This window comes from Protopterus annectens, chromosome 9.part0 (assembly GCF_019279795.1).
Source record: "Protopterus annectens isolate FY-2018-M chromosome 9.part0, PAN1.0, whole genome shotgun sequence".
Taxonomy (NCBI): domain Eukaryota; kingdom Metazoa; phylum Chordata; order Ceratodontiformes; family Protopteridae; genus Protopterus; species Protopterus annectens.
This window is the reverse complement of record NC_056743.1, coordinates 1,071,546,057-1,071,573,745: the sequence shown is the minus strand read 5'-3', so window position 1 is coordinate 1,071,573,745 and position 27,689 is coordinate 1,071,546,057. Positions and strand designations below refer to the sequence as shown.

Below are 27,689 nucleotides of genomic sequence, written 5' to 3'. Positions count from 1 at the left end.
TTAGCAGCACACATTCCAGGGAAGTCAAACACGATAGCAGATAAACTGAGCAGGTGGATTCTTCTACCTCACAAATGGTCCGTCAGCAAAAAGATTGCAAAGACAATCTTCCAACAATGGGGACAACCTTGCTGTTATCTATTCACGTCCCCCCTGAACAGCAAATGCAGCAGCTCCTTTGCCCTAATCCCCCTACAGGGGGACTCCTCGAGGGACACACTATTTCACAATTGACCCCCCGGCCTCCTTTAAGTGCATCTTCCAACTCCTTTAACACCCAAATTTCTTCAGAAACCTGCAGGGTTGAAGAGCAATGTCATCCTCACTATCCCTTACTGGCCTTGACAAATTTGGTTTCCCTTCCTTTGGCCTCACCTGATTCAACCACCTTGGTTTCTGGATCCAACTCCAGACCTCCTCTCTCACCCAACAGGCATGATACATCCAGACACAATGGATCTCAGGCTAACTGCCTGGTTCCCCTAGTTTCACGAATAGCCAGACAACCTATGCTTCTATCTATTCTCTTGGCTGTCATTCTTTTGTCCTCCCATAATCTGTCCACCAGGAAACTATAATCCAGCAAATGGAAAAGATTTGTTTTTTTGGGCTCAAAAACATAATATTGAACCCTGCCCAGCCCACATTCCTAATATCTTGGAATTTCTAATGGATCTTTTTGAAGGAACTAGTTCTTCTACTGTTAAAGTACAATTAGCAGGGATTTCAAATTTTCATGTTGGAATAAATGGTTCTTCAGTAGCATCCCAAAAATTGAGAAGATTTTTTTGAAAGGCACCCTACTTTTAAGGCTCTCCTTTAAAGATCATACTCCCCCTTGAGACCTAATCCTTGTGCTGCAATCTCTTACACAATCTACCTTTGAACCCACCCTCAGCTACATGTGAACTCAAATATCTTTCATGGAAGACAATTTTCTTAGGGGCCATTACATTGGCCAGCAGAATTTCTGAGAGCCAGGCATTGTGTTCAAACCCCCCATAACTTGATTTTCCATAAAGACAGAGTTACCTTACATACCAACCTGTCATTTCTTCCAAAGGTGGTGTCAGAATCCAACATAAATCAATTGATTAATTTGCCAGTATTCTTTCCCAAATTTTCTAACAAAGGAAAATATGCATTACATTTATTGGATGTTCATAGACAGTTACATTTTTACTTGCATAGGACAAAAACATCAGGAAATCTGATCAATTGTTTCATATTCAAAACCAACATTGGGTAAACCAGTTACCAAAGTTGCTATGTCTAGATAGATAAATTGCATTACCTTTGTGTATAACAAATTGGGCATTGCTCTGACAAAACCTGTTTGAGCCCATTCCACCCACTCCATGGGAACTTACTCAATTTTTCATTTTAGTGTGTTCATGGATGATATCTGTACAGCAGCTACTTGGGCTACTCCCCATACCTTTATTACTCATTACAAATTAGATCTGGTCTCCAGAGAAAGAGGATCTTTTGGTTCTATGGTTAGGTGGGTCACCAACTGGCTCACCGATACAGCCCATAGTCAAAATAGGGGAATCCACCTCCAACAGCAGACCCATAACCAGTAGTGTTCCACAGGGATCAGTCCCGGGACTTGTACTGTTTGGAATCTATTTCTCCTAAAGTACAAGCAAAAATTAAAGGTCTGTGGCTGACAGTTTGTTGACTACTGCAAACTGGGAGCAGTCATAGAATCTCCAAACAATGTCAACATCCTACAAGAGGGTCTTAGGCAAACAAATGATTGGTGCCAAAGTCATGGCCTTAAACTCAATGCAAAAAAATGTGATTATCACCCCTTTCGGTAAGGGCAATGTTCTTAACTATCACATCAATAGCAATACCCTAAGTATGCACTCAGTTGAGAGAGACCAGGGCACACATGTTGACTGCAACCTTACCTTTGATCACCATGTCTCCACAGTGATAAGATGGGAATTCTATATTGCTCATCTAATAAGCAAGTCATTGCCTCCAGAAAAAAAGAAGTTATAACCTCCCTGTACTCTTTCCTCATCAAGCCAATAAGAGTACAACGCTTCTTTTTGTATGTACCTTTCCAAGCAACTGCAGCAATTGGAGACCACACAAAGGTTCCTCACAAGGAAAATTCAAGGTCTTCAGCAGCTTTCCCATGTGGATCGGCTGAAATCACTGTCACTTTTCTGTTTTATACAGACTACTCAGAGGCAATCTCTGCCTTGTGTACAGGGCAATCTCTAACCCTGCTTTATTGGAAATGCTGCATATTCGCAAGTCAAATGGCACACAGGTTAACCACTCTAAAGACCTTAACCTGGTATGTGACATTAACAGAAACTGTTGCAGGGACAGATTTGTCTTCCAGTGGTTACCATACGTTTGGAACAGACTCCCCCTTCATGTCAAACAGAGCACCTCATTGGCCTTCTTCAAATGCAATCTGGATTAGATGGGTTACCATAAATTCACCCTGGGGGTTCTACCTCTCTCGGACGGGACAATAGGTGTTGATCATGGAAACTAGAGTAACCTGGCTAGGCTTTGTAAAGGCCCTAGGGCTATTAGCCTAGTAACTTCCTATGATCATATGGTGCTCAGGAATATCCGTCCTTGAGTTTGCCCTGGAAATTAGTTAGCTGGGGTCTCTGTCCCATCAGTTGAGGACAGAATGAAACTTGACAACATCAGATAAAGAAGTTATGCACTCACCATAACATTCCATCTGTATTGTCCATTTTCATTCTTCCTCAGCTCCCCTCCCACCAACCCTGATCCTTAAGGCTTCTGGAAGAATGAGTGCTTAGTGGACCTATATGTCCTTATGTTTATATAACCAACAGATATAACTTCTCCATAATAGCATAATAATTTCCATCTTTTACTTTCTACTAAGGCAGCAAACAAGGAGGTAATTGGGGTTGGTGCGTTATGGGTAACTGAGAACCTTGAGGGTTTTTGGGTTGCCACAATCTTTAGCAACGGCTGAGTCAAATCCAAGGGATCGGATCCGAAACCATCAGTTGAGGAATGAAAATGGACAACACAGATAGAACATTATGGTAAGTACATAATGTCTTTTTTCATGTCTCTGATTTTTCTACTTGCTAACAGCATTTGTGCATCTTCCACCAATGCTTAATTTACTTTATTTTACTGCAACAAAAAGGAAACTGCTAACTATCATAATCCTCACACACCATTTCATCCTCCATAGTCTTTCAAACCCCCCCCCCCCCAAAAAAAAAAAAAACAGGAGAGTTTCCCTGTATTGGCCAAATTACTCCAATCAGTATGAATATAATATCTAGCCTCTACTGAAAACAGGCCATGCCTAGGGGTACTAAACGATTCAACAAAAGTAAAATAGAAAAATCAAACAATAACTTTTACAAGGATCTCAGCTTATCAGGGCTAAAATATCCATATGACTGTTCACAGTCTAGATGCAGCAAACAAGAGTCTTTTTTTCTATTACTGTGTATATGTCAGCACCTTTGAACTACCTCAAACACCTCCAAGGAGCCAAAGGTCTAAGACAGCACAAAATACATTGGATAGGCAAATTCAGTTAGGGCTCTGAAATGTAAATTGACTGGTGTTTGCGGTCAAATTCTGAAGAGTTCTTCAATTCACGATAAAATGAGGCTTTATCTAAAGAGGGGAAGGAGACTTACTTGGGTGAGAAAGATGAGCATCAGATCCATTTTTTTCTTCACCCTAAGACAAAGAATGACAATGCCTTTTATTCCTGTCTCATTAGGAAAGAACATGGATGTTCTTTTTTCTTCTCTTGTGTATCCTAGAAAGCCAAGTGATGTTATACAGTGTAAGTTTCACTAATGTCACTGAAAGCAAATCCTAGGCAGCCACTGTTATCCAGCCTATCTGGCCATCTCATGTCTCCAAGAACTTCATCGGAACATAGCTTTGAAGACCTCTCCCATCCAGTATGGAAAATAAACCTTAATAAATCACACTAAACTTATTTGTTATACACAAAGTGGTGAAATCCCCTTTCCTTCTTTAGGGCATTCACAATTTCTTGGGTTTGATGGGAGGGCTGGGTGCAGAAACTGATTAAAAACCTTCACAGTGCAGCACCATAAGCAGGGGAGGTAAGTCAACGATTCATGGAATGGTCTGGCTAAGATCAGTCCAGATACTGTTGACAAACTCTTTACAATGAACTTTCACTAAATGGGAGGTAAACTCATAGTAGCAAGAACATTTTACCCCTTTTCACGGAATGCCCTGTTGATGCAAAAAGTGTCAAATGAGAAAGAATGTTAATGTGACTGTGATGATAGGCTTTACAATAAAAGCTAGTGAGTGGATCAGAAGTCCAAGGAACTGAAGGTATAACATTTTGAACTTCACAATTTTTACAGAAAGAATTAGAAAGATCTTGCAAAGATTTTTGTTACAAAGCATCCATTATCTGGCAGGCAGAATTTTATAAGAACATGCCACCAGACTGCCTCAAAGCAAGCATTATTTCTTGGTTTATAAAAGAAATGCATTCAAGCAGTATTGGGTTTATGCACATCCTGAAGTGTCAACATCTCTAGCCACAGTGTACAAGTATGCATTTCAGTATCCTTAGAAAGTACATCTATCCCATAGAATATCCCTGCAGAGTATTTCAAACTATTCCCATTTTACTACTTAAAAACAGAGATGTTTTCTATAATTCTGTTCTTTAATTTTTAAGCTACATTTATACTGCTGCTGTAACTATCACAACAATCTAATTGTTCAGTTCTAATCAAATGGTACTTCAATGTGATATCAAAAACAAATAACAAAAAAGTATTAAAATCTTTTTATTAAGCATATAAACTGTATAAACACCAATTTAATAAAATAAATTATCTGGCTTAGCTGGACAAAATAAACCTGTATCTACAGATGAGCAATTCAAATTCACTCATTTTTATCGGTGTGTTGAAAATCGGTCCAGAATTTATCAATTCAAAAGAGCACTTAAACTGCTACTATTCTGTCTGGATTACAACTTTTAGTTGTTATAAAGATATCCACGAGTACAGAAAAACATATTTGTGCAAATGCTGAACAGTAGAAACAAACCCAGAAAGGTATGTTTCAATAGGAAAAGGTCTAATGAACAGTTTCTTTCCTTGAGGAGTGTTAGGACCTTGATGATAAATGACCTCTGTTTAAGGCCCAGACACTATTATTCCAATGTACAGGACACTGCATACAGGAACATATCCTGAAACACACTGTGGGAGTACAAACGATTCACTGCACATCTATGTTGGAGGTAGGTGAGTGGAGCAAAACCAGAATATCTGTAAGATCAAAAACATTACCACCCCGAACGTCCATGCTATTAGCCTGCCACCTACTGGATGTCTCTACCTTAGCTTTCAGGATGGCAATTTTCCCCATGTACAGACAAGATCCATGTTATAAAATATTGCACAAAGAACTAGAACAGTAAGGGAAACCTGAAATGATGAAAGGGGAAATGCACTTAAAGTGGTTTATATATTCATCTGACAAAAATTAAAACAGAATTCTGATGTGGGGGAACTAGGAAGGTTTTTGTAAATTAAAGAGGCTTCCATCACACCAAACAATTCACAATTCAAGGAAATCATAGGTAAAACACTGTTAAAACATGGTGATAAAGGGAAAAACAACCTTCCTAGTTTAAAATATATATACACAATCTTATTCAAACATCGGTTTTGTCTGCTTTACTGAAACTGTGACTTAAATGTTTTAGTTAAAGGTTTACTTTCAAGACAAATTAAGGATTTCAGTTTTGTATAATGCCTTAAGTTCATTTATCAATGGCTGTAATGACTAAGCAAGTAAACGGCTTGTAATTTGTAGCTTTATAAAGTAAATAAAAAATAAGCCATTTGTCAGGAAAAACAGATTTTTTTTTAAGTATAATTTTAACACAGAAAAAGGGCTGGTTTTTTTGGGGGAAGTGTTTTGGGAATAACTTACAAGCTGACATAGGTTTTAAGTACTGTAATTTATACAAACACTTCCTTGATTCAGAAACCTTAGCATTTCATTTAGTAACAAAGACTGCTTCAGAAAAATCACATTCCAATAAATAACCCTTTTAAATTACTGCACAGTTCAGTTATGTCAATCTTAATTTGAAGCCATCTCTCCATGCAGCTAAGTCCATATTTTGATTGTTCCCTCGGAAGGCAAGAAATCCCTTACTGTAGAGAGACGGGCAATCCATACACTACTGGTGCAGCTCCAATCAAGTGCTTGAGCTTGGGTGCTTGTCGAGACTGAACAACATAATCCAGGAGTGGTGCTTTGGATCCAGCTTTCAGCCAACTCTGCAAGAGTGCCTCCATGTAACGGTCAATATCACGATCAGTCACATCCCAAAGGTTACCCAACACGAGTGGACTTTAAGAGAAAACATAAAATTATTTCAGATAATACAATTGTTAACCTTATTTTACTGGTCAAAATCTTATTATGAAAAGAAGCGTTTCAAACTAAAGTCTTACACAACTTCCTCCTATTTTTAATTTCAAAATGTATTTCAAATTGGTTCCCACAATGATTCAAATAAATAAATGATTTAGATAATGACTCTATCATCAGACTAAAGCTGGATAAAAAGTACTGGATATAATGGATTATAATAATACTGTTACAGTATGAAAAAATAAGAAGTTATGTCTTACCATAATGATCCATGTGAATTGTTCATCTTGCCTTTGTTCTTACACACGGGGTTCGGAGCCGATCCTCGGCTCCGAGTCGGCCGCATCATTAGCTCGCATCTTCGAGAAAGCTCGAGGCACAGTAATATCCCATGATCCTCTGGTGCTAACCCTCAGATCTAGTTTGCTATACCAGAAGAATCCCTCTTAGAACTGTGTCTAAAACACTTATAAACAGATACTACAAAGTGTCTGGAACCCTACTGCCAGGTAGAGGATAAAAGATGCCATTACTGTTGTTAATAACATGCCAACCATACCTAGAAAAGGCTGAAAAGGAATCTAGTTGAAAACCGTTCTCCCAGACCGTAGGACGGGGGATGGAGGGGGGGGGGGAATGTACGAACAAAGGCGAGATGAACAATTCACATGGATCGTTATGGTAAGACATAACTTCTTAATATGAAATTGTTCAATCTCGCTGTTTGTTCTTACGGGTAGCGTCCCTAGCTCCTTTTTCCCGGGTGGCTCAAGGGAGAACATTCCTGAGAACAGTGGAACCAAACGTCGCCCTGTCCATGGAACTCTTGTCTAGCTTGTAGTGGGCGATAAACGTATGTGGTTTTGCCCAAGTTGCTGCTGCACAAATGGTATCTAAGGGCAAACGAGCGGTATGGGCTGAAGAGGTAGCAATCGCCCTTGTAGAATGAGCTCTGGGTTTGAAAGGGAGTTGCTGTTTGGATTCAGCATATATGAAATTTATGCAATCTGAGAGCCATTTGGATAAGGTAACCTTCGTTACTGCCTGTCCTTTTCTTTGGTCAGCATATGAGACAAATAGTTGATCTGACTTTCTGTGCTCTTTTGTCCTATGTAAGTAAAATCTTAGTTGTCTGTGAACGTCCAACTTGTGCAATGTGTATTCTAGCTTATTGGAATGATTTTTAAAGAAGGTAGGTAGTTCGATAGATTGATTGATGTTCTGAATCGAACAAACCTTCGGAAGAAGGACAGATTGGTGCGCAAGGTTACTCTATCTGGATGAAATATCATGTAGGGGGGTCGGATAGATAGAGCCTGCAACTCTGAAGCTCTTGTGGTGGAAGTGATGGCAACCAGGAAAAGTGTTTTCCACAAAAGAAATTTTAACGGAGTTGTGGTAGCTGGTTCAAAAGGGGGCAACATGAGTTGTGACAGCATGAGATTAAGATTCCAAGGTGCTATTGGATTATGAAAGGGGGGACGGAGGTGAAAAGTACCTTTCATGAAGGCTTTACAAAGCCTGTGGGACATAAGAGAACCATCCTCATGGCCAATATGAAAATTGGAAATAGCGGCCAGTTGAACCCTTATAGTGGATGTTGATGCTCCTTCTTGAAAAAGTGAGGTGAGGAAATCTAGTATCTTGTGTACTGGGGCCCTGAATGGACCTATACCTTGTTTGGAGGCCCAGTGCGCAAAACGGTTCCATTTGCTGATGTACAATTTTCTTGTAGATGGTTTGTGAGAAGATACAATAATTTGTTGTACTGCAGGAGATAGTAACTCCTATCTGGCTAAGATGGGAAGCGGAGCAGCCAAGCTGTCAGTTTGAGGACTTGAGGAAGGTGTGAGGAACCCCCCGACGAATGTGTCAAAAGGTCTGGCTCCGGGTCCAGTATCCATGGTTCCTCCACTTGATGGGATTGAAGGAAAGGAAACCAGATTTGTCGAGGCCAGAATGGGGCTATCAGTATTATGGACCTGTCCAGACGTTTGGCTTTCTGCAAAAACCTGGGAATTAGTGGAACAGGAGGAAAAGCGTAAAGGAGACCCGGGGGCCAATCATATACCAGTGCGTCCCGGGGGGGGGGTAACAGGGCAAAGTAGCTTCTGCATTTGGCATTCAAAGGGGATGCAAATAGGTCGCAGCAAGGCTGGCCCCATCTGCGGAAGATCTCTTCCGCCACTTGAGGTTTGTGGGACCACTCGTGAGGGAACAGGATGGCTCTGCTCAACCTGTCCGCGATTACGCTGGAATTCCCCGGGATGTGCGTTGCTATTAGAAAGCATCCAGTGGACTTTGCCCATTGCCAAATTCTGAGGGCCTCTCTGCATAACGGGTAAGATCTGGTTCCCCCTTGCTTGTTTATGTACCAGACCACTGACATGTTGTCCGTCTGAACTGTCACTGTTCCCCGAGGTAAGGACTTGTGAAAGTGTTGCAACGCTAGAAACACTGCCCTCAGCTCTAGAACATTGAAGTGCAGATTGTACTCCAAGTTGGACTATTGACCTTGGACTGTTTGTCCCTGAAAGAATCCCCCCACCCTATCAGGGAAGCGTCCGTGGTTAGAGTTGCTACCGGACTGGGTAATACAAAGGGTCGTCCTAGTGTTAGCTCGACTGTGTATCCACCACAAGAGATCCTTCTTGCAAGAATTCGTGATCAAGATTTCGTAAGACAGTGGAAGTTGTAGATACGACCACTGGGCGAATAGCATCCATTGAAGGATCCTCATGTGCATCCTGCCTAAAGGAATTACAAGAAGGGAGGCTGCCATCAAGCCTAGCACTCTTAATATTTGTCATGCAGGGACTCTCTTGTTGTGAAGAAGGAGCGAAATTTGATGCCTGAGGTCTGATACTCTTGGTGGGGGGAGAGTAACTTGAGCCAGGGAAGTGTCTGGCTGTGCTCCTATAAATAAGATACGCTGTGACGGCGATAAGACAGATTTTCCAAAATTTACTGTTATGCCTAGTGAAGAGCAAAGACTGATGGTGTAATCCCTGGCTTGTAGAAGACGACACTTGGTGGTGGCGGAAAGGAGCCAGTCTTCTAGATAAGGAAACACCTGGAATCCGTTTAGTCTCAAGTGAGACGCTACTACTGCCATGCATTTGGTGAACACCCTGGGGGCTGAGGTGAGACCAAAGGGCAGAGCGCGAAACTGGAAATGACTGACTCCCAACCGGAAGCGCAAGTGATCGCTGGACGCCCTGGCCATTTTGATATGGTAGTATGCGTCTGAGATCAACAGAGCACATCCAGTCGCCCTTTTTCAGAAAAGGGAGGATTGACTGAAGCGTGACCATCCGGAACTTTTCCTTTTTCACAAAGGTATTTAACTTGCTGAGGTCTAAAATTGGCCTCCAGTCCCCTGTTTTCTTTGGAAATAAAAACAACTTTGAGTAAGTTCCGGATCCTATTTGGTCCGTTGGGACTGGTTGGATGACTCTGTTTTCGAGCAACCTTCCTATCTCTATGGTTGCTTGGTCTCGCAGACTGGGTGGAACATCTGGGAGTTTTTTGGAGTTTGGTGGTATTTTTATGAAGGGAATGTTGCAGCCTCTGGTAACTATGCTTTTTAGAAAAACAAACTGCAAAAAGATCCAAAATCACACAAGGAATGCTGAGAACAAATCACTTTATGACGCAAAGCTTTCGGGTATGAACCCTTTCTCAATACTATTGAGAAAGGGTTCATACCCGAAAGCTTTGCGTCATAAAGTGATTTGTTCTCAGCATTCCTTGTGTAACTATGCTTTTGACCCAGTAATCTGATGTAAGATTTAGCCAGGCCTCTGGGTATAAAGCCAAGCGACCCCCGACTGCCTCCAGAGTAGGACAGCTGGGCCTGCACTCAGGAGTGCTGGAAGGGTTTCCCAGAAAAGGTCTCTGTGTCACCCTGATTTTGCGGACCTCCTCTGCCGGCTGGGCGGCGTCTTCCGTTTCTTCCCCCTCCTCTGCCTCTGGAGAGGGCGTCACTTTGGGTGTGTTGAAAAGATCCCAGAGTTTTTCGGAACCACATCTTTCCTCCTCGTTGCCCTTTAGGGTAGGGTCTAGATGGAATGGAAAAATGGACCCCTACGGCAGACAGGGTCTTCCCTTCTTGTTCACACCTCTTGAGAGTCTCCTTTACCTTGGGACAAACAAGGAGGCACCATCGAAGGGGGCGTTGGCGAAGGAAGACTTAAAGGCTTCCGCAAAGGAGCATAAGCGCAACCAGGATTGTCTTCTCAGGGCAATCGCTGAAGCTGCCGCTCTACTCGATCCTTCGGCTGTGTATGAAATCAGCCTCATGACGAGTTGACTATGGAATTTAGGGTGTTAAGTTGCGCTGTCACTTTCTCGGCGACAGCAGCATCTGTGTGTCCCTGGAGAGTATCTCCTAATTCCTTAATGAGATCTCTCTGTAAACGAGTGAAATGCATAAGGTAGTTGAGCGATCAGATAGAAAAAGTCGCCGAACTAAATATGCGCTTCCCATATCTGTCCATTGTTCTAGAATCCTTATTAGGAGGATGGACAGAGGAAGATGATTCAGACATCTCTTTCTTAGTGGCCGCCGCCACCACCATAGTGTCTACGGGAACTCCTTTTGTAAGATAGGCTTTATCTTGGGGAGCAGTCATGTATTTATTTGGTTTACGGGGAACTGGATCCACTGTATCAGGTGTTTCCCAAGCCCTCCGAGCTATAAGCTCCATGAGATCGTCAAAGTCTGGAGTCACCCAGGAGGTAGAAGGTTGAGCCCCAAATGCCTTCAGTAATACCGATTCATCCACAGAAGGGGTAAGGGTTTGCCAGTCAGAGCTCTTTGCTTCAGGATTTCCAAAATGTCTGCAAACGAGACATCCTCAGAGCTGGACCGTGGGGACCCTTCTGTTTCATCTAAATCAGTATCAGACGTGAGAGATTCCTGAGGGGAATCTATGTGCCTCCTCTTGCACAGTCATTTCCTCGGAACATCCTCAGCGGGAGCTTCTGGGGATGCATCCGAGGAACCAGAGTCACCCTGTGGGGACTTCTGAGGCATTGGGTCTCGACGCTTAGTGGGAACCGAAGGCACAGAAGCAGAACGCGGACCTTTTGGGGAAGGAGATGAAGATACCGATGAAGTATGTGTCTGATCAGACAAGACCTTCCTCATGATGTCAAAGGCACCGGTGCCCCGACCCGAAGATCCGAAGAAGGGGGTCGTTTCTCCGGAATCGGAACCATGGGCTCTGACACCGAGGACGGATCCGAACTGATCTGAGCCAAGGCACCGAGGGGAAGAGTCGGAACCGACATCTCGGTTCGACTATCCCCCCCGGAACCCAGGAAAGATCTTCGGCTCCGAGACTCTCCGGCTGGTTCCGAAGGAGTCGAGGTCAACGGATCCGATAGCACTACTGGAGGCTTTGGCACAGAGGGTTCTACAACTATCGGTTCTTCGGCTCCTAACACCGATGACTCGACGGGTCTCGGAGGAGGAAGTGTTGAGGGAACTGGAATAGCTTCGAGTTTCGAAACCAGCTGGGACGAAACCTCGATTAATTTGGACAAGGCAGAGTTCTCCATAAGCTTCTGGTACCACTCGGTCCACATCGGAATTGGAAAGTGGCCTCAAAGAACGGGTCGAAGGGATCGAAGCCGTCACCGAGCGAAGGATAGCCGAAGGTGGTACCTCTGATACCGGCTCCAAGACCTGAGCCTCATGCAGAGACAGAGTATCGACAGCCGGCACCGAAGTCATAGGAGCCGGTGTCCGAATCTGAAAAGAGGTGCTTGGAGCCGACGACTTGGGCTCCGACACTCTTGAAGACTTCGACCCCTACAAAGATTTAGAAACCAGTTCAGCCTTGTCCAGGGCCTCCTGAAACTCGGGTTTAAGCAACCCTCTGTCCACCAACTTCCCGCGTCTTTCCATCATGACCCTCCCACTAAAGGAATGACAGATGGAACAGTCTTCCTGCAAGTGGAGAGGGCCAAGACAGTAGACGCAGGATGAGTGGTTGTCATTAATGGACATCTTCTGTCCACACTGACACCTTTTAAAACCACTTTTGGTCTTTTCTGACATCTTACACTCTTAAGAAAAGAAAATTTTTTTTTATAATATATGTTAAATGCAATATATACACTCACACAGCACACTAAGATATATATATATATATATATATATATATATATATATATGTACTGTAAATAGTTACAGAAAAAGAATGGCCTAAGGCCCTTACTAACTTTTTAAATAACAACCTGACTACAACTACTTTAAACTACTAGATATTAAACCTATCAAATACTATAAAGAAAAGTAAAATTTGAAGTAAAATTTGAAGTAAATATCAAATAACAAGATATAATACGAATAATTCTGTTGGTCCGAGCCTCTCGATGTGATCTGCTGCTAGCAGCAAACTAGATCTGAGGGTTAGCACCGGAGGATCATGGGATATTACTGTGCCTCGAGCTTTCTCGAAGATGCGAGCTAGTGATGCGGCCGACTCGGAGCCGAGGATCGGCTCCAAACCCCGTGTGTAAGAACAAACGGCGAGATTGAACAATTTCACATTAAATACTGTCACAGTCTGAATAGGCAGTCATTCAAGACAATTTTTTTTTCAAAATGACTACAACTCATGCATCTAGATGATTTTTCACTGCATGGATTCTAGCCTTGCATGTAGGAAGCAAATCACAGTACCTCTTCCAGGAAATGTTTGATAAGCCATGAACTACTTACATACCTGTCAGCTTTCTATAAGCACTTCGTAACAGATTATAAATATCAGTACTTTTAAAGGAGAAATGAAAAATGCAGCTGCTGTATTAATTTCCAGTTAGCAACCCTATAAATGTCTAATATGTGAATCCTCTTAAAAACAGGCCACTAAGAATACCATCATGGTCCCTATCGAGCAGTAGGGTCCTCAGTGATACAGAAACTGCATTTGGTTAATAGCATTATTGACTACTAATCTGTCTAATGTGGTATTAGCGTGCGTGAACCAACCAATGGCTATCTATGAAATGCTGCTGTGTTCTAACTGCTGCTACAGTGTTTCTTTTTAAAATATTTATTAAATATTCCAGAAAAGAAAAACAAACTATGTATCCACTGCTGTCATTCAGTATTCCTGTTTTAACAATTTTCATCTACTCCATTACATAAATTGCTCGTTCCTGACTTCCCTTAAACGTCTTTCCTCTACCCGAGTATTCTGCATGTATTGTTCTCACAAATTTCACTTATTTCTCTGGAATTTGCACCTTCCCTTTTCTAAAGATCTTGCATCTGGTATTTATCTCCTTTACAATATCCATAACTTCCTCTACATTGAAGACAGATTTGGATTTCCATTTATGTAGCCAATAGCAAACCATGTCTAGACAATTCAGATCATACTTCTAGTTCAAAATAATTTCTTTATTCAACCATTTGCTGATGATGGGCTTTGGAGTTTTTCCATCAGTCACTCAGTGTACTTTTAGTTTCTTGCCACAAGCCTTGTGGATTCTGATGACAGACATTTTCCCAGCAGGCGGGGAAGCTTATTTGAAGTCTTCATGGTTGCTGGATAACTGCAACATGGTAAACTTGCTCAAGGTGATGGTAATACTTCTGCCCTCTATCTTGAAAGAGAATCAAAACACCAAAATATTGTGGTTGGTGAACCTGGCTTTGGTGTGGTATGTACTTGTACCTCATGCTGAGGTGTTAATATAAATCTAGTAGTGGACCACTGAATCAAGACGTCACCCTCACAGTCAATCCCAAGTTAAGGAAATGCTGTGAATGTCTCATCTTCATTTCCAACTTTCTATCTGAACTAAAGACAAGAGAAGCCTTGCCTGGTGGAGATTCTATAGGAGTGGAGCACTTTGAAGGCGGACATTTTTATTACAGAGAAGTATGCACATTGTGCCCTGTTCAGTTCAGCAGAAAGGGAGTCTTGGCAATGAATGCTCTTCCAGTGACCAGAGTCCTGTACTTCTTTCCATCTTATTTAAACCTTTCAGTAAAACTCTGAGAAGGAAGATGAAACGCATCCTTGTCACCCACTGCTGAGTGAGAAAAATATAATTTATGCACAGATGCCATCTAAGACTGCCCTACCAATCTGAGGAGATCAGAGATGACCTGTTACAGTTGTTTGTCTTTTTGGCTTTTCCTGGTTAGGGGTCGCCACAGCGGAACTCCGGTCCGCTAATGAGTTACAGTTACACAGCTTAATCAGAACACAACCTGTTGATGTAGAAAATGTAATCAGAAGTTATATTTTTGAGACAAGCAAATACATGTACACAAGACAGTTCTTTTGATCCTGAGCTAGCAGTGTAACTATACAACATTTGGCTTTGCACAAATTGATGCATGCTGTAGTGAAAGGTACAGCTGTGTTAGTAAACTTATCTTCAAACACCTTCTGTTATGGTAACTGTTGCAGTACTCTAAGCTACATGGGTTATATATCCTGCCAAGTGGACAGCTTTCAAAGCTTTAGGGCACTTTCCATGGACCTTAACAGATGAACAGCTTGAGGACAGCAGTATAAATCAGTGCTTAGGGTGCCAAACCTTCAGATCTTTCTTGAATCAGAGTAAGGGAAGTTACAGACCTGCAAGCTAAGAGAAAGGAAAAATATCCACCCTCTGGCATAAAACATAATAAAGGGGGATGAAAGGACGGTGTTCCTAGTGCAAGTGTGATCTACTTGAACATTTTGCTTTTAAAGTGCACTTGCATATTAGATCACTGTCGTAGTAGCCTAAGATACATGGGTCAAATAGCACATCTTAGAATGAAAGGGAGGAGGAAGAGAGATCAAAGTCCAGGAATCCCTTGGGAACAGTCCTAGCACAACCTGTTGGGGATCTAGAGGAATATTCTAATTTGTAGTGCTTGATAAATGTGTGCACAGATTATCAATTTGCTGTCTCTAGTATATATAGACCAAAGGGCAGACCTCTGAATTGATAGTGAATGGCAGAAATGGGGGAACTTTCTGGAGCACCAGTTCATCTTTATATGATAGTACATATCTTGAAGGTCTATTGAGCACATCCAGTCGTCCTGTTCCAAAAATGGAAGAATGGACTGAACTGTGACCATCTGGAACTTTGTTTGTCAAACTGACCTGTTTAAAACACTGAGACCCAAAATTGGTGTCCAGTCCCCTGTCTTTTTTGTTATTAAAAAGAATCTTGAGTAAGTTTCGGACTTTCTCTGGTTTGGTAGGACTTCCTGGATTACTTTTTTTCCCTAGCAGTTTTTGAATTTGTAGTACTGCTTGTTCCCTCTGATCAGGTGGGACAACGGGGATTGTTTTGCAAATAGAGATGGAAGGGAAAATGGTATAATATAACCTCTGGAAATGATCCTCTGCACCCAGGTATCTGGATATTATTTCTAGGCAGGCTGTCTTTGTGGAGGGATAGTCTATCCCAAACTGCCTCCAGAAGAAGATAATTGGGCCTTTCAGGAGAGATGAAAGGGTTTACCAAAGAAAGAATCCATGTACCCTTGGTTTTGCAGGCATCCTCTGCCACAAGGGCGTCGTCTACCACTGAAGTCCCCCCCCCCCCTCAGACCCTGGGGGAACCATCTCCACGTACGTGTGTCTTGAAAGGATCCTTGGGACTTTTTGAACTACATCTTTCCACTACTTCACTGATTCCTTGAAAAGGATCATGGAGGTATGGAAAAATGTACACCCACAACAGACAGGGTCCTTCCATCTTTCTTGCAACTGGACAAAGTTTCTTTAACTTTAGGGCCAAACAAGGACATGCTGCCAAAAGGGACTATTGTCAAACGAAGATGGAAAGGGCTCTGCAAAAATCACAAAGGCATCCAGGCATGTCTCCTGTTGGCAATGCCTGAATCCAGTGCTCGTTATCCCTTTAGCTTCATGAGAAATGTGCCTCATGGATGAATTGGATATGGACTGTATGGTAGCCAGTTGAGAGGCCACAGAGACAGATCCTGAAAGGGTATCTGAAAGCTCCTTAATCAGATCTCTCTATAGTCTGGTGAAGTGTGCCAAGAAATTCAAGGGCCATAACGCGAAGGTAGTCGTAGCATAAACCCATTCCCCAACCTATTCATTGCCTGAGACTCCTTGTTGGGTGGATGGATAGAGGAACTTTCCTGAGCTAGTTCCTTTTTGGTTGCTGCTGCTACGACCTTGGCATCAACTGGCAAACTTTTTGACAAGCACTGTTTATCCTCCAGGCAGTGATAATTCTGTCAGGTCTCCATGGAATGGGTTCAATGGTGTCGGGGGGCTTCCATGCCACCCAGAAATCAACTCAATGAGCTCATCAACAGGCAGAGTTACCCAGGAGGTAGATTGGTGGGTACCAAAACCTGCAGGGTGCACAGACTCCTTAGACTAAGGAATGATGGACTTCTAATCACCTCCCTATTTTAAGATTTCCAGATGTCTGCAAAAGAGACATCAGGAGATGATCTTGGGGATCCCTTTGCCCTCATCGAAATCCGTGTCTTCTGTAATAGATTCCTTCAGGGAATGCAACTGCTTCCATCTGCATTTCTTTTTCTTAGGGATCTCCTCAGTGGGATGATCTGGGGAAGTACCAGAAGAGGAAAGTATTCCTTTTGAGACTCCTGAGGTTTTGGTACTCAAGTTCTTGTGGGGGCAAGGGATGAGACTCGGAACGTAGGCGTGACTGGGATGTGTATTCCGAGTAAGAAGGGACTGACTGAATGACTGCTACAGTCATAGCTCTCTGTATAGCCTTGAAAGCTGATCCATCTAAAGAAGGGAGGGCTCCCAGATCCAAAAGGGTGGGATCTGGGAATAGAGGTCACCTCCTGCTCTGTAGAAATCCTTCTCGAAGCAGAAGCCAGAGCCAAGCTGTTTCATGCCGAAGCACTGAGGTGCAGAGAATGCTCAGAAAACATAACAGTCAATTCTAGCTCCTTGGAACCGACAGGACAGATATGACCTTGAGAGGTCTCCAGTTTAGACTAAACCGAATAGCTCAAAGCAATAACCAGTTCTGAAGATAAAGATATTTTCAGTTCTGACACAGATGGCACCGGGTAGCTTGGAACATAGTCTCTAAGCCTTGAAGTGAAGTTAGAGGAGGAAGTAAAGGGAGAGTAGCTGAAGAATGGAACCCTTGACCTGTCAGGGTAGGAACCAGGGTATACCTTGCGCCCAAAGAATTTTCTCACCAGTCTATTCACATTATCTTCAGTTAGACTTCTAGAGGAATAGGTTGACATCACAGAAGGTGATTTAGGTCTCTCCAAGAACATTGAAGGAAGTCTGTCTGGAAAGGGATCATGGAGGGAGAATAACTTGTTCTTAGAAGAGAACTTTTGTTGAATCCTGTAATTGTGGTGTCTGATCCGAGGATGTCAGCACCAAAGTTTGACTTTGACCTGTAGTCTTAAGAACCAAAGAGCTAGTTGCTAGTCTAAGATGGAGTTTGTGACTTTCTTCCTGTCGGTTTTGAAGGAGAAGATGGGACTGATGTTTTTGACTTTTTTGAACTTGAAGCCAATGAAGATGTCAAGCACAGACAAACTTGGTGGACTAGAAAAACCTGATCTGCTTAATTTTTCTTTAGTTGAATAGCCTCCAGATAATGCCTCACTGAAAGAAGATGGAAGCAGGCCTTTTAAGATTACTTTATTTTTCTGCTCGACAAGGAGTGACAAATCAAGCAATCCTCCTGAAGATGGAGGTGGCCCAAACAATAAACACAAAGTGTGTGTCAGAAAAGGGTATTTTATGCCCATATTTCTAAGAATGTTTAAATCCAGCCAGACCTTTCTCTTTTTCTGCCATATCTTACACACACACACACACACACACACACACACACACACACACACACACACACACACACACACACACACAGAAAACGAGGAAAAATACAGTAAAGTTTTTTTTTAAGATAGAACTATAGCAATGTAATACAGGTATATCAACGATGATAAAGGACTACAAAAAGTGTAGGAGGAAAATATCAACAATGACATTAAGAATACACCAACGTGTAGGGAAAGGGGAAAAGTACAACAGAAATTATAGTACTGACATATAAGAAAGGCAAAAAGGGTAAGAGATTTATAAATTGTAATGAAAAGTAGACAATATAGAAGGATTGAGGTTAGAGCTGAAACTATATTAAAGGAATCACTTATCTGCTCAAGAGGAATTGGCACCACGTCAGACACGCAAAGCAGCAAACGAAATCTGAGGTAACTGGGAGAAGTGCATTGTAGGTAAGGAATAAACTTGAGTTTTTTTGGTTACCATAAGCTATGACAGCAGCCGAGTTGGTTCCAAGGATCAGAACAAAACCCACAGGCTGAGGACAGAATGAAAACTGACAAAATCAGATCTTTTGAATTCAGGGTTACCAGATATCTGAAAAGAGGGATGAGCCTTAACAGAGACTGTAGGGTTCATTCATTCTTTGCATCAGAAAGATTTTGGAATAAAATCCTTTCCCTGTTTGATCTGGGGGACAGGTTCTATAACCCCTGAGAAGTAAATGTCAAAGAAGGCGTGACCAAAGGACTGAATCCTTAAGTACACCACTAGTGAGAAGTCTTATGGACTTTGTGAGCCAATTTGCTATCCATTCAGCTACAGACCCTCCCAGCAAATTATATATCCCTATCAATGGCAGCAGTGTGTGGGATAATCTTTAATGCCTTTGCAAGATCTAGATATGCAGTGTGTACTGATTTGTGCCCTTATCCATTGCTTCAGTGACCTTCTTGAAGGCAAGCAGGTTAAGTAGACAGGATCTGCTCTTGAATCTGAACTGGCTTGGGCCAAGTGTTTGCAGGTTTACTCATGTCCTTATTAATTCCATAATGATCCTTTCCATAGCCTTACAGATCAGGCTGGTCAGGCTTATGATCCTATAACTACCAGGGTTTCACTCACCCCCCCCCCTTTTGTAGAAGGGAATGACTACTGTCCTTCCATTCATCTGTCATGAGGCCTGTTTGGAGGCTGATACCACATAATCTCTGTATGCAATTTAACAAGTCATGTTTCAGACTGACCAGTAAGCAGTCAAGTATATCTGACCTCATAGTAGTGTTCTTGGCCTTAGATAGCACCTTGAAGACTTGTCCTTGAGAGATTTGATGGGGGTGTAAATGCAGGTATGTGACTGGGGGTTGGGGGGGGGGGTACTGAAGTTTGAATTAAATTTGTCTACCAGTAGATTGGCTACGTCCTGTGGGTCTGATTATGTGATATTTTTTATTATTAGCTTTGCACAATGCTGGGCATAATTTCTGAGATTTCTAACTTAAAGATGACTTTGTGGTAATCCTTCACTGGGGTGGCTATTTTCCCTTCATATCTGGCTTTGGAAGATTTCATTAGTGTCTATAGTTTTGTTATGTCCAGCAAAAGCACTTTTGGCATCTTGAGAGTTACATTTATTTTTGCATGCAGTGATTTTTTTTCCAGTTACTGAACCTGTTTATATGAGAATTACACCACTGGAGTTTATTTTTAAATTTGTACTGCTTACTTCTGAGGGAACAGATGGACATATGCAACTATTTATATATGCATAGAATTTGGCAGTAAATGTTTCTGCATAAGCAGTAGGGGTCAAAACAAAAGGAGCACTTGAATTTAGCTAAATCATCACTCAGTTTTAGTAGATTAGCCTCGGCATAATCTGTGAATACCAAAGGAATTGGAAGATGCTTCCTTCTTCAGTGTTAAGGTAAATGTGACAGATATGTTGAGGAAGTTGCAATTGGTGGAGAGCAAAGCTGCCCTGCACTGGTAAGGACAAAGTCCAGGATTTTATTGCCCCTGGTTGGGGTGTGGACTAACAAAGAGAGTTGTTCTGGTGAAGTCCAGAAATTTTTGGGCATACATACTTAAGTAGAAGTATCATGGTTAATGAAGTAGTAGTAGAAGTCTCCTAGGAGAATAATGTCTGACTTGATGTATAGGGACTCCATACATTTTAGTTGCTTGGAGGTATGGGCTGAGGGGAACAGAGAGGGTCCTATAGTTAGCTATACTATAAGGAATTTATTAATAGTGAGTTGGATGTGGATGAGATCATTATCCTGTCTAACGAGTTTAGAGACAGAAGTTTTTTTTAAGAATATTGCGACATTGCCATCTTTAGTGCCTTTATTTAATGCAATGAGCATGAATGTGTGGTAGGCATTGAATCCCTGAACTGATGGAGAGCTCTCATTTGTCTTGAACCAGATCTCTGTGATGATGCACAGATTTATGTTTTTCAGAAGGAGCACTTACCCTGGAAAATTCAAGGATATAATGAAGAAATGTTACCTTTATTTGCAGATAATATTTTGTACTTCAAGGATCCAGAAAAGGATATTTTAGTATTATGGAACATTAAGACTTCCTTCTCAAGTGTTTTGAGGGATACAAAAAGAAGATAAAAAGGCTATAGCAGTAAACTATGTACGACACACAAACTGGTTCAGCAGTACCTAGACCTGTGGGAACATATTAAATATTTAGGTGAATGGATTAAAAAGAATTCTACTATGGCAGCTAAAAATATCTGGAAAGAGATTAATACAAAAGATAACACAAACACTGAGAAAGTGGAAAATCTCTAATATGGATAGCAAGATAAAAGCAGTGAAAATATTTTAGTCTGGTTTTAGTCTCTCTAGTTTTATACACAGGTCAAGCATATTTTTATCATCCAGAGAGACTTGGATTATTTTAAAGAATTGAAGAAATTTATTGGGGGGGCAGCAAGAGCCAAGTGTGAAAAGTTGATTCTTCTAATGCAAGGTGGTTTAGGACTACCCAATTTGAAGGAATATTTTACAGCTATGCAGTTAAGGCTCATATACATAGCATATGCAGAAGATTATAAATCAAAGTAGAACAGGATGAGGATGAAATGGGGGGGGGGGGGTTGAGAAAAAAAGGAGAGAATAGGATTTTGGATGCAGGCCCTCATGGAGAACCACCATCATATACAGAACATTATATTCATAAAGGAAGAAAAAGTATAGAATGAAGACAACACAGAAGACAGAAATCAGATTTAGCCAATAAGGCTGATTGCAAGTATGGATATAAAAAGAAGGCAACAAGTGGATGGAATTTACTGGAGAAAATTGGCAAACAAGCTAAGGTTTTTGGGAGCAAATAACTAGAGAGGTAAAGATAACAGAGTGGGATAAGGTGAAGCAGATATTTAGACTACAGGTTACAGACTGCCTTTACTCTGATATTAGTTAATCTCTGGTGGGGAAGGCAAAGAGAAAGGGATAAGGGAGCGTCTAGTGAAATGACCAACTCTAGCAGAGTTTTTAGTTTGGTCTAGAAGAGAAGCTGCTCTAACAAAACAAAACAAAAAAAGAAATGATTAATATGGGATATAAAATAGTGCAAGCTAACCATAAGAATCAGAGGAGGTTAGAAAAGATTGAGAAGAGAGAATGGAAATTTACAAAGGAACAATGGTACACAGCATCTGTATGGCTCCCAAGTATGCAAAATCCAGAATGTTTAGGATTTTTTGCATGGAAGTGTTTTCATAGGTACTGTTATACTCCAAGCAGACTTCAGAGAATTTTTCTTAGGTAGATGGCAAATGCTGGCGGTGTGGTGGGAGAAGAACAAAGTAATTGTATACTTTTTTTTGGGTGTGCAACAAGTTGGCAGATTTTAAAAACTCACTACAGAGGAATTTTTCAGAAATGTTGGGAGAGCAAATGGATCTAGGTAAGGAAATGATTTTTTGGGCTGGGACACAGGATCTGAATTGCCTAGATATACTAAGGCCTAAATGTCCTCCCTGTGGTTGCATGGGTTTCCTCCGGGTGCTCTGGTTTCCTCCCAAATCCCAAAGACATGCTGTAGGTGGATTGGACACTCTAAATTGGCCCTAGGTGTGAGTGTGTGCGTGTGTGTGCCTTCTGTGGAAGGTTGGGCGCCGGGCTGGCAACTCGACACCATAAAACTCCACTGCCAATCATGAGCGGACAGGTGATCCGCTGTGGCGACCCCTAACCGGGAAAAGCTGAAAGAAGACGACATGACTAAGGCCTAAGTTTAATGTTACTGACAAATGAATAGGGTGCCAATTTGCAAAAGCACTACACAAATAACCAGTGGAATGATATCTTTAGTACGCCTAGATGAGTTACTAAAACAAGGAAATTTAGAATGTTGAGGTGCAAGTGTCTGCATAATTATTTCAATACACCTGCAAGATTTCAGAAAATGTTCCCTTGGACCTTAGGAGTGCGCATTAGAGATGTGACATAGGGGAATGCAGGACATGAAAAAACATTTTGTGTGTGTGATATACTCAGGGAATTTAAAAAGGATATTCTGAACATAATTTACTGGAAGAACAGATGACCTTAAGTAAGATGTGATGTCAAGTTGGATAGATATGTCAAAAAACAAACTAAGGTGTTAGTTTCACTAGTGTTATTAGTAGCAAAAAGGGTTATAACAAGAACATGGACGACTGGAGAAAAGCCAGAACAATTAGAAAAATTATAATAGCAGATAATAGAAACTGGGAGTTGAAGACAATAAGCCAAGAGGTAAATAAGGGTATGAATACATGAGTGGACAAAATTAGATCAAATATGGACAAATGAGGGGACAGAGTCTCACCTGGGAAGATAACGGAATTGCTAAGGGATATTTAAAGGCAGAGTTCAAGAGATCTCTGCAAGGAGTAGGGGGTGAAGTACCAAAACTAGGCATACTGGTCCGTTTTGTACCTAATTATAAAAGTTGTTTATTTTGCAGTGCTATTCCTAAGTCAGGGTCAGGGAAAATTATGGTGAGTGCTAACAGGGAGATAGCACAAAACTTTTCCCAGGGAGTGAAGAAAATGTGCATTATATTTACTAAGTGACTCAGAAAGTGAAGTTAAGGCATGTAACTATAAACTTTAGGCTGTGGATGTGTGTATTAGATCGTACATTAGGTGATTAGGTAAATGAAACACCTAGCTGCTAATTAGAGGCCAAGAAGTGGTGTGCTATATACTGGGACTGCACAAACTGTATTAAGGTAATATATTGTTTAACAATAAAACCCAGACAACAAAAAGTAGCAATGCTATTGGCTGCCAAAAAAGTAATTCCTAGAAAATGGAATTTAAAATCTAAGCCAATTGTAATTGAAGTACTGAATACTGTTAATAAGAAAAAAACAATACTAGGGGAGGGATCTTAAAAGGGAAGAAGCAAATTACATAGAAATACATGGAATTTGTGGGAACAACACATACAAAATTATGTTTAGGAAGATTAGCAGAGCCAGATCATGGTCAAATGGGGCCCTAGACAGGGTAGTTAGCATCTATGTGAAGTGTGCAGGAATTCAAATGTCAGATGTATATTGCTAACAGTTTGGGACAACCCACCGGACATAAGTTATTCCTTTTCAAGAGCAGCCTAGTAGTGAGTCACACTGAAGACGAAGGCTGAAGGAATCAAACCACATACTACAGGAAGCAGCTCTTTAACAGTTCATCTGTACTAAGTGCTATACAAATTGTGCCCAAACATTGTATTTCACACACCTGTGTACCTACAAAAAACAAGCGAAGTTAAAAAATGTAGTCATTGTGAAAATACACAAGTTATGTACTTACCATAACAACATATCTGTGTTGTCCATTTTCATTCTTCTTCAACTGATGGGTCTCTGATCAGACCTCTCTTTACCCATAATGCCCCACTAACTAAATTCTGATTGAGTTTGCTGCCTCCAGTAATCCATGGTTGATACTATAAGGATACTAAAAAAACGCAGATGATGCAGAAAGAACTGGAGCTCAAACAAGGAACAATAGTTCCCAAAATATTATCCCTTAGGTTTCTACAGGAGTAAAGGGAAGGGGGTTAAGGAGGGTGGAAAATTGAGGAATAATGAAAAACACAGCTGTATTGTCATGGTGAGTGTAACGCCCGTGCCCTGGCCCAGCAATCAGGCAGCCTCAATCCTTACCACTAACATCAGAGAGGGTGTCTCATATGTGAAGAAAGGATAAATACACACAGTAAAGTGCAATTTCCCTTAAGAGCACACAGAGATTAGTCAGTCTGGGGCTGGTTGCTCCCTTACTCTCCAGGTCCCCAATAAGACTCCCCACTAGCACAGCTATAGAGTCCAGACCTCAGCCTAGCTGGCAAGCTAACCTCCAGTACCCTCTCTGCCCAACCAGTGCTTCGTGTCCCTGCCCAAGTAGCTGACACACACACACACACACACATGCACACACTTTGAGATAAGTATTTATACAACTTCACAGACACTCCTGGGAAAGGCCGACACAGATTCTCCCGCTGTGCCCCTATACCCAGACTATACAGTAGTAATTCCTGATACCACCAGCTAATAATTATCAGCTACCCAAAGGCCCTTTAAAGGGTGTCCAATTATTACTGTGCATTATTATTATCCAATAGTAGTGTGACTAAACAGTCTTAAGGCTTATTAGAGTGGCTTTGTACAATAAACTCTATAAATATGCAATGCACTCTAGATCGTAACTTATCTCTACATAAACCAGCCACAGTTGAAAAGAGTTTAAAAATATTTAATAATAAATACTAAAAAACACAAGACAATACCATTACACCACAGTGCCATTCAAGAGTTTAGAGATCACACACAAACTTAAAATAATTCAGTAGTACAGTTCTGACATAATAAAAAACACTTAGTCTAATCTTTTCTAATTCCTAGCTATTGCTACAAGAAAACATACTTCTAAAGTAACGTACTTACATAGAGCATAAGCACTGCTAAGTTGGATGTCCAAGATCAAAATGCTTAATAATCTCTGGTTCTCACTGTTTAAATTGCTATTGCAGTTCTGATAAACATTGCATCATCTTTTACATTTTCCTGGTGTTCCCAGGCTGACAGATTAACTACATTTACATTCTTAACATCTCCCTTTTGTCATCTTGCAGCTGGTCAGGAACAGAGCAATAAAAATGCATTTGCATGTTTAAATCTAGCAATTTAACTCTTAGTTAAAACAATAAAAAGAATGTGCTAGTCCAGACAGAATGACTCCGAGCTCTGGAGATCACAAAGTTCAAACGATAGATTTGAACTAATGTTAACTTCAAAAGAAAGATTTGAACTGCTCGACTTAGGTTCATAGACAGGTACTAGGCTATCTGCCCGGGGGCCTATACAAGCCCAGACAAAAAAGGTACCCTGGCTTTTGCCACCCAAGAAAATTTATTTTCCTGTGCCACTGTCTAGCAGAGTCACAGAGGTGATCCCCGGGGTGAATTTCCTATTTCCCACCCAATCATCAAGATTTTTCTAGAAGAGTGCTAATGAGGAGCTTTGTTTGATATAGACAGGTAGTTTATTCCAGAGTATGGGAAGTCTCTGGGACAGGAATCTATCCCTCCGGCATGTTCTGTTTAATGTGGTGACAAGGTTTAGGTCCATAGAGCGTGTAGCTCGGAGGGATTGGGATTTCTTTAAGTGGAGTATGTCCAACAGCTCTGGGTTTGACATAGCTTTGTATGTTAGGCAGAGATCACCTCTGAGTAGACGAAATGCGACAGAGTAAAGCTGGAGTTTTTTGAGATGGTCTGCGTAGGGCATCTGTTTGAGGCTGGTAATCTTCTTTGTGAGGTATTTCTGTGGCTTTTACAGTTGTTGTAGATGTCTTGTGAGGTACATACCAAAAGGGGCACTGTACTCTATAATGGGTCTAATGATTGAATAGAGGGGAACAATGACCTCTCTTTTTCTGGATGAGAAACCTTTTGTGATGAGGTGTGCCACGTAGAAGGATTTTCTGACTACTGTGGCGATGTGATTATCAAAGGAGAGACTACTGTCCACCTGTGTCCCAAGGTCTCTTATCACACTTTCAAGTGTTAAGTATACTACAGCCTATGTTGTAGTTCATGGGTACAGAGTTTTTACCAAAGGGGATGACAATGCACTTTTTGTCATTGAGCTTGAGGCCATGGCTTTGACACCAGGCATCTGGTCTCAGTGAGCCCTTTTGTAGGATGTCCACATCATTAGGAGTTTCGATTATGGCTCCTAGTTTGCAGTCATCTGCGAACCGTTAATAAAGACCTTCTGTGTTAGCCTGTACTTTAGAGAAGTAGATACCAAACAGGAGAGGACCCAGGACTGAACCCTGTGGTACTCCACTTGTCACTGGTCTGAAGTCGGATTTGGAGTCTGCTACTTTCACAGTGTCGGTTCTGTCAGTGAGCCAGTTGGCAACCCATCTTGTGACATAGGGATTTATACCTAGTTTTAGTGAGTTTATCTAGAATTCCAGAGAAGGGATGGTGTCAAAAGCCTTGGCAAGATCTAGATAGGCTGTGTGAACCACCTTACCCTCGTCTACGGCTTTGGTGACTGCTTCAAAGAAGTCAATCAGGTTTAGGAGACATGATCTGCCTTTTACAAACCCGAACTGGGTGGGATCCAGAGTTTGGAGATTATCAATATCTTTGTTTATAAGTTCCATGATGATACGTTCCATGGCCTTGCAGACCAGGCTCATCAGGCTAATGGGGCGGTAGTTCCCGGGGTCCGTGGTGGCTCCCCCCTTGTGGAGTGGGATAACCGTTGCTGTGCGTCATTCAGCAGGCACAAAGCCTGAGGTGAGGCTATGATTGAACATGGTACTTAGGTGGGGTGCCAGTACGTTCTGTAGTTCGTGTAGAACGCAGCCTGGGATGTTGTCTGGTTCCATGGATGCTGTGTTCTTGGCTTTGGAGAGTGTGGTTTTTATCTGTGCAGCCGTGATTACAGGAACATGGCATTCTTCCGGTATACAGATAGGCTCTTTAGGGGTGAGAGGGGGGGTAAAGTTAGAACTGAACCTATCTGCCAGGATGTTGGCAATATAAGTTGGGTCTGTATATTTAGTGCCATTGTGCTGCAACTCAAAGCAGATCTGAGTGTTGCCACATTTTCTTGACATAGCTATAGAATGCTTTGTGGTTGTCTTTAGAATCAGTGGCGATTTTGTTTTCATAACTAGCTTTGGAGGATTTTATCAGGGATCGCAGCTTCTTACTGAGGCTGACCAGGGAGCTCCTCCACTTGTGGGATTTTACTCTCTTTTGCAAGAGTTTCTTCTTTCTGTTGTACAGTTTGTTTATGGCAGGGGACCACCAGATTGGCTTCCTTTTTTTGGAGGATAGCGTCTTGGTTCTGTCTGGGATAGCACGATCCATGCACTCATGTAAGTGCTTATAAAGTGCAACTGTGTAGGAT

At 41.6% G+C, this 27,689-nt stretch overlaps 1 protein-coding gene across 1 annotated transcript in view; it reads right to left on the bottom strand.

Annotated features, from left to right (window-relative positions):
• Positions 1 to 4,807: 4,807 nt before the first annotated feature.
• ESPL1 (extra spindle pole bodies like 1, separase) overlaps positions 4,808 to 27,689 on the bottom strand; it is a 2,570,648-nt gene continuing 2,547,766 nt past the window's right edge. Inside the window, exon 31 of the mRNA XM_044083892.1 lies at positions 4,808 to 6,408. Coding sequence (XP_043939827.1) covers positions 6,207 to 6,408 — 202 coding nt within the window. The 3' untranslated portion in view covers positions 4,808 to 6,206. The remainder of the gene's footprint in view (positions 6,409 to 27,689) is intronic.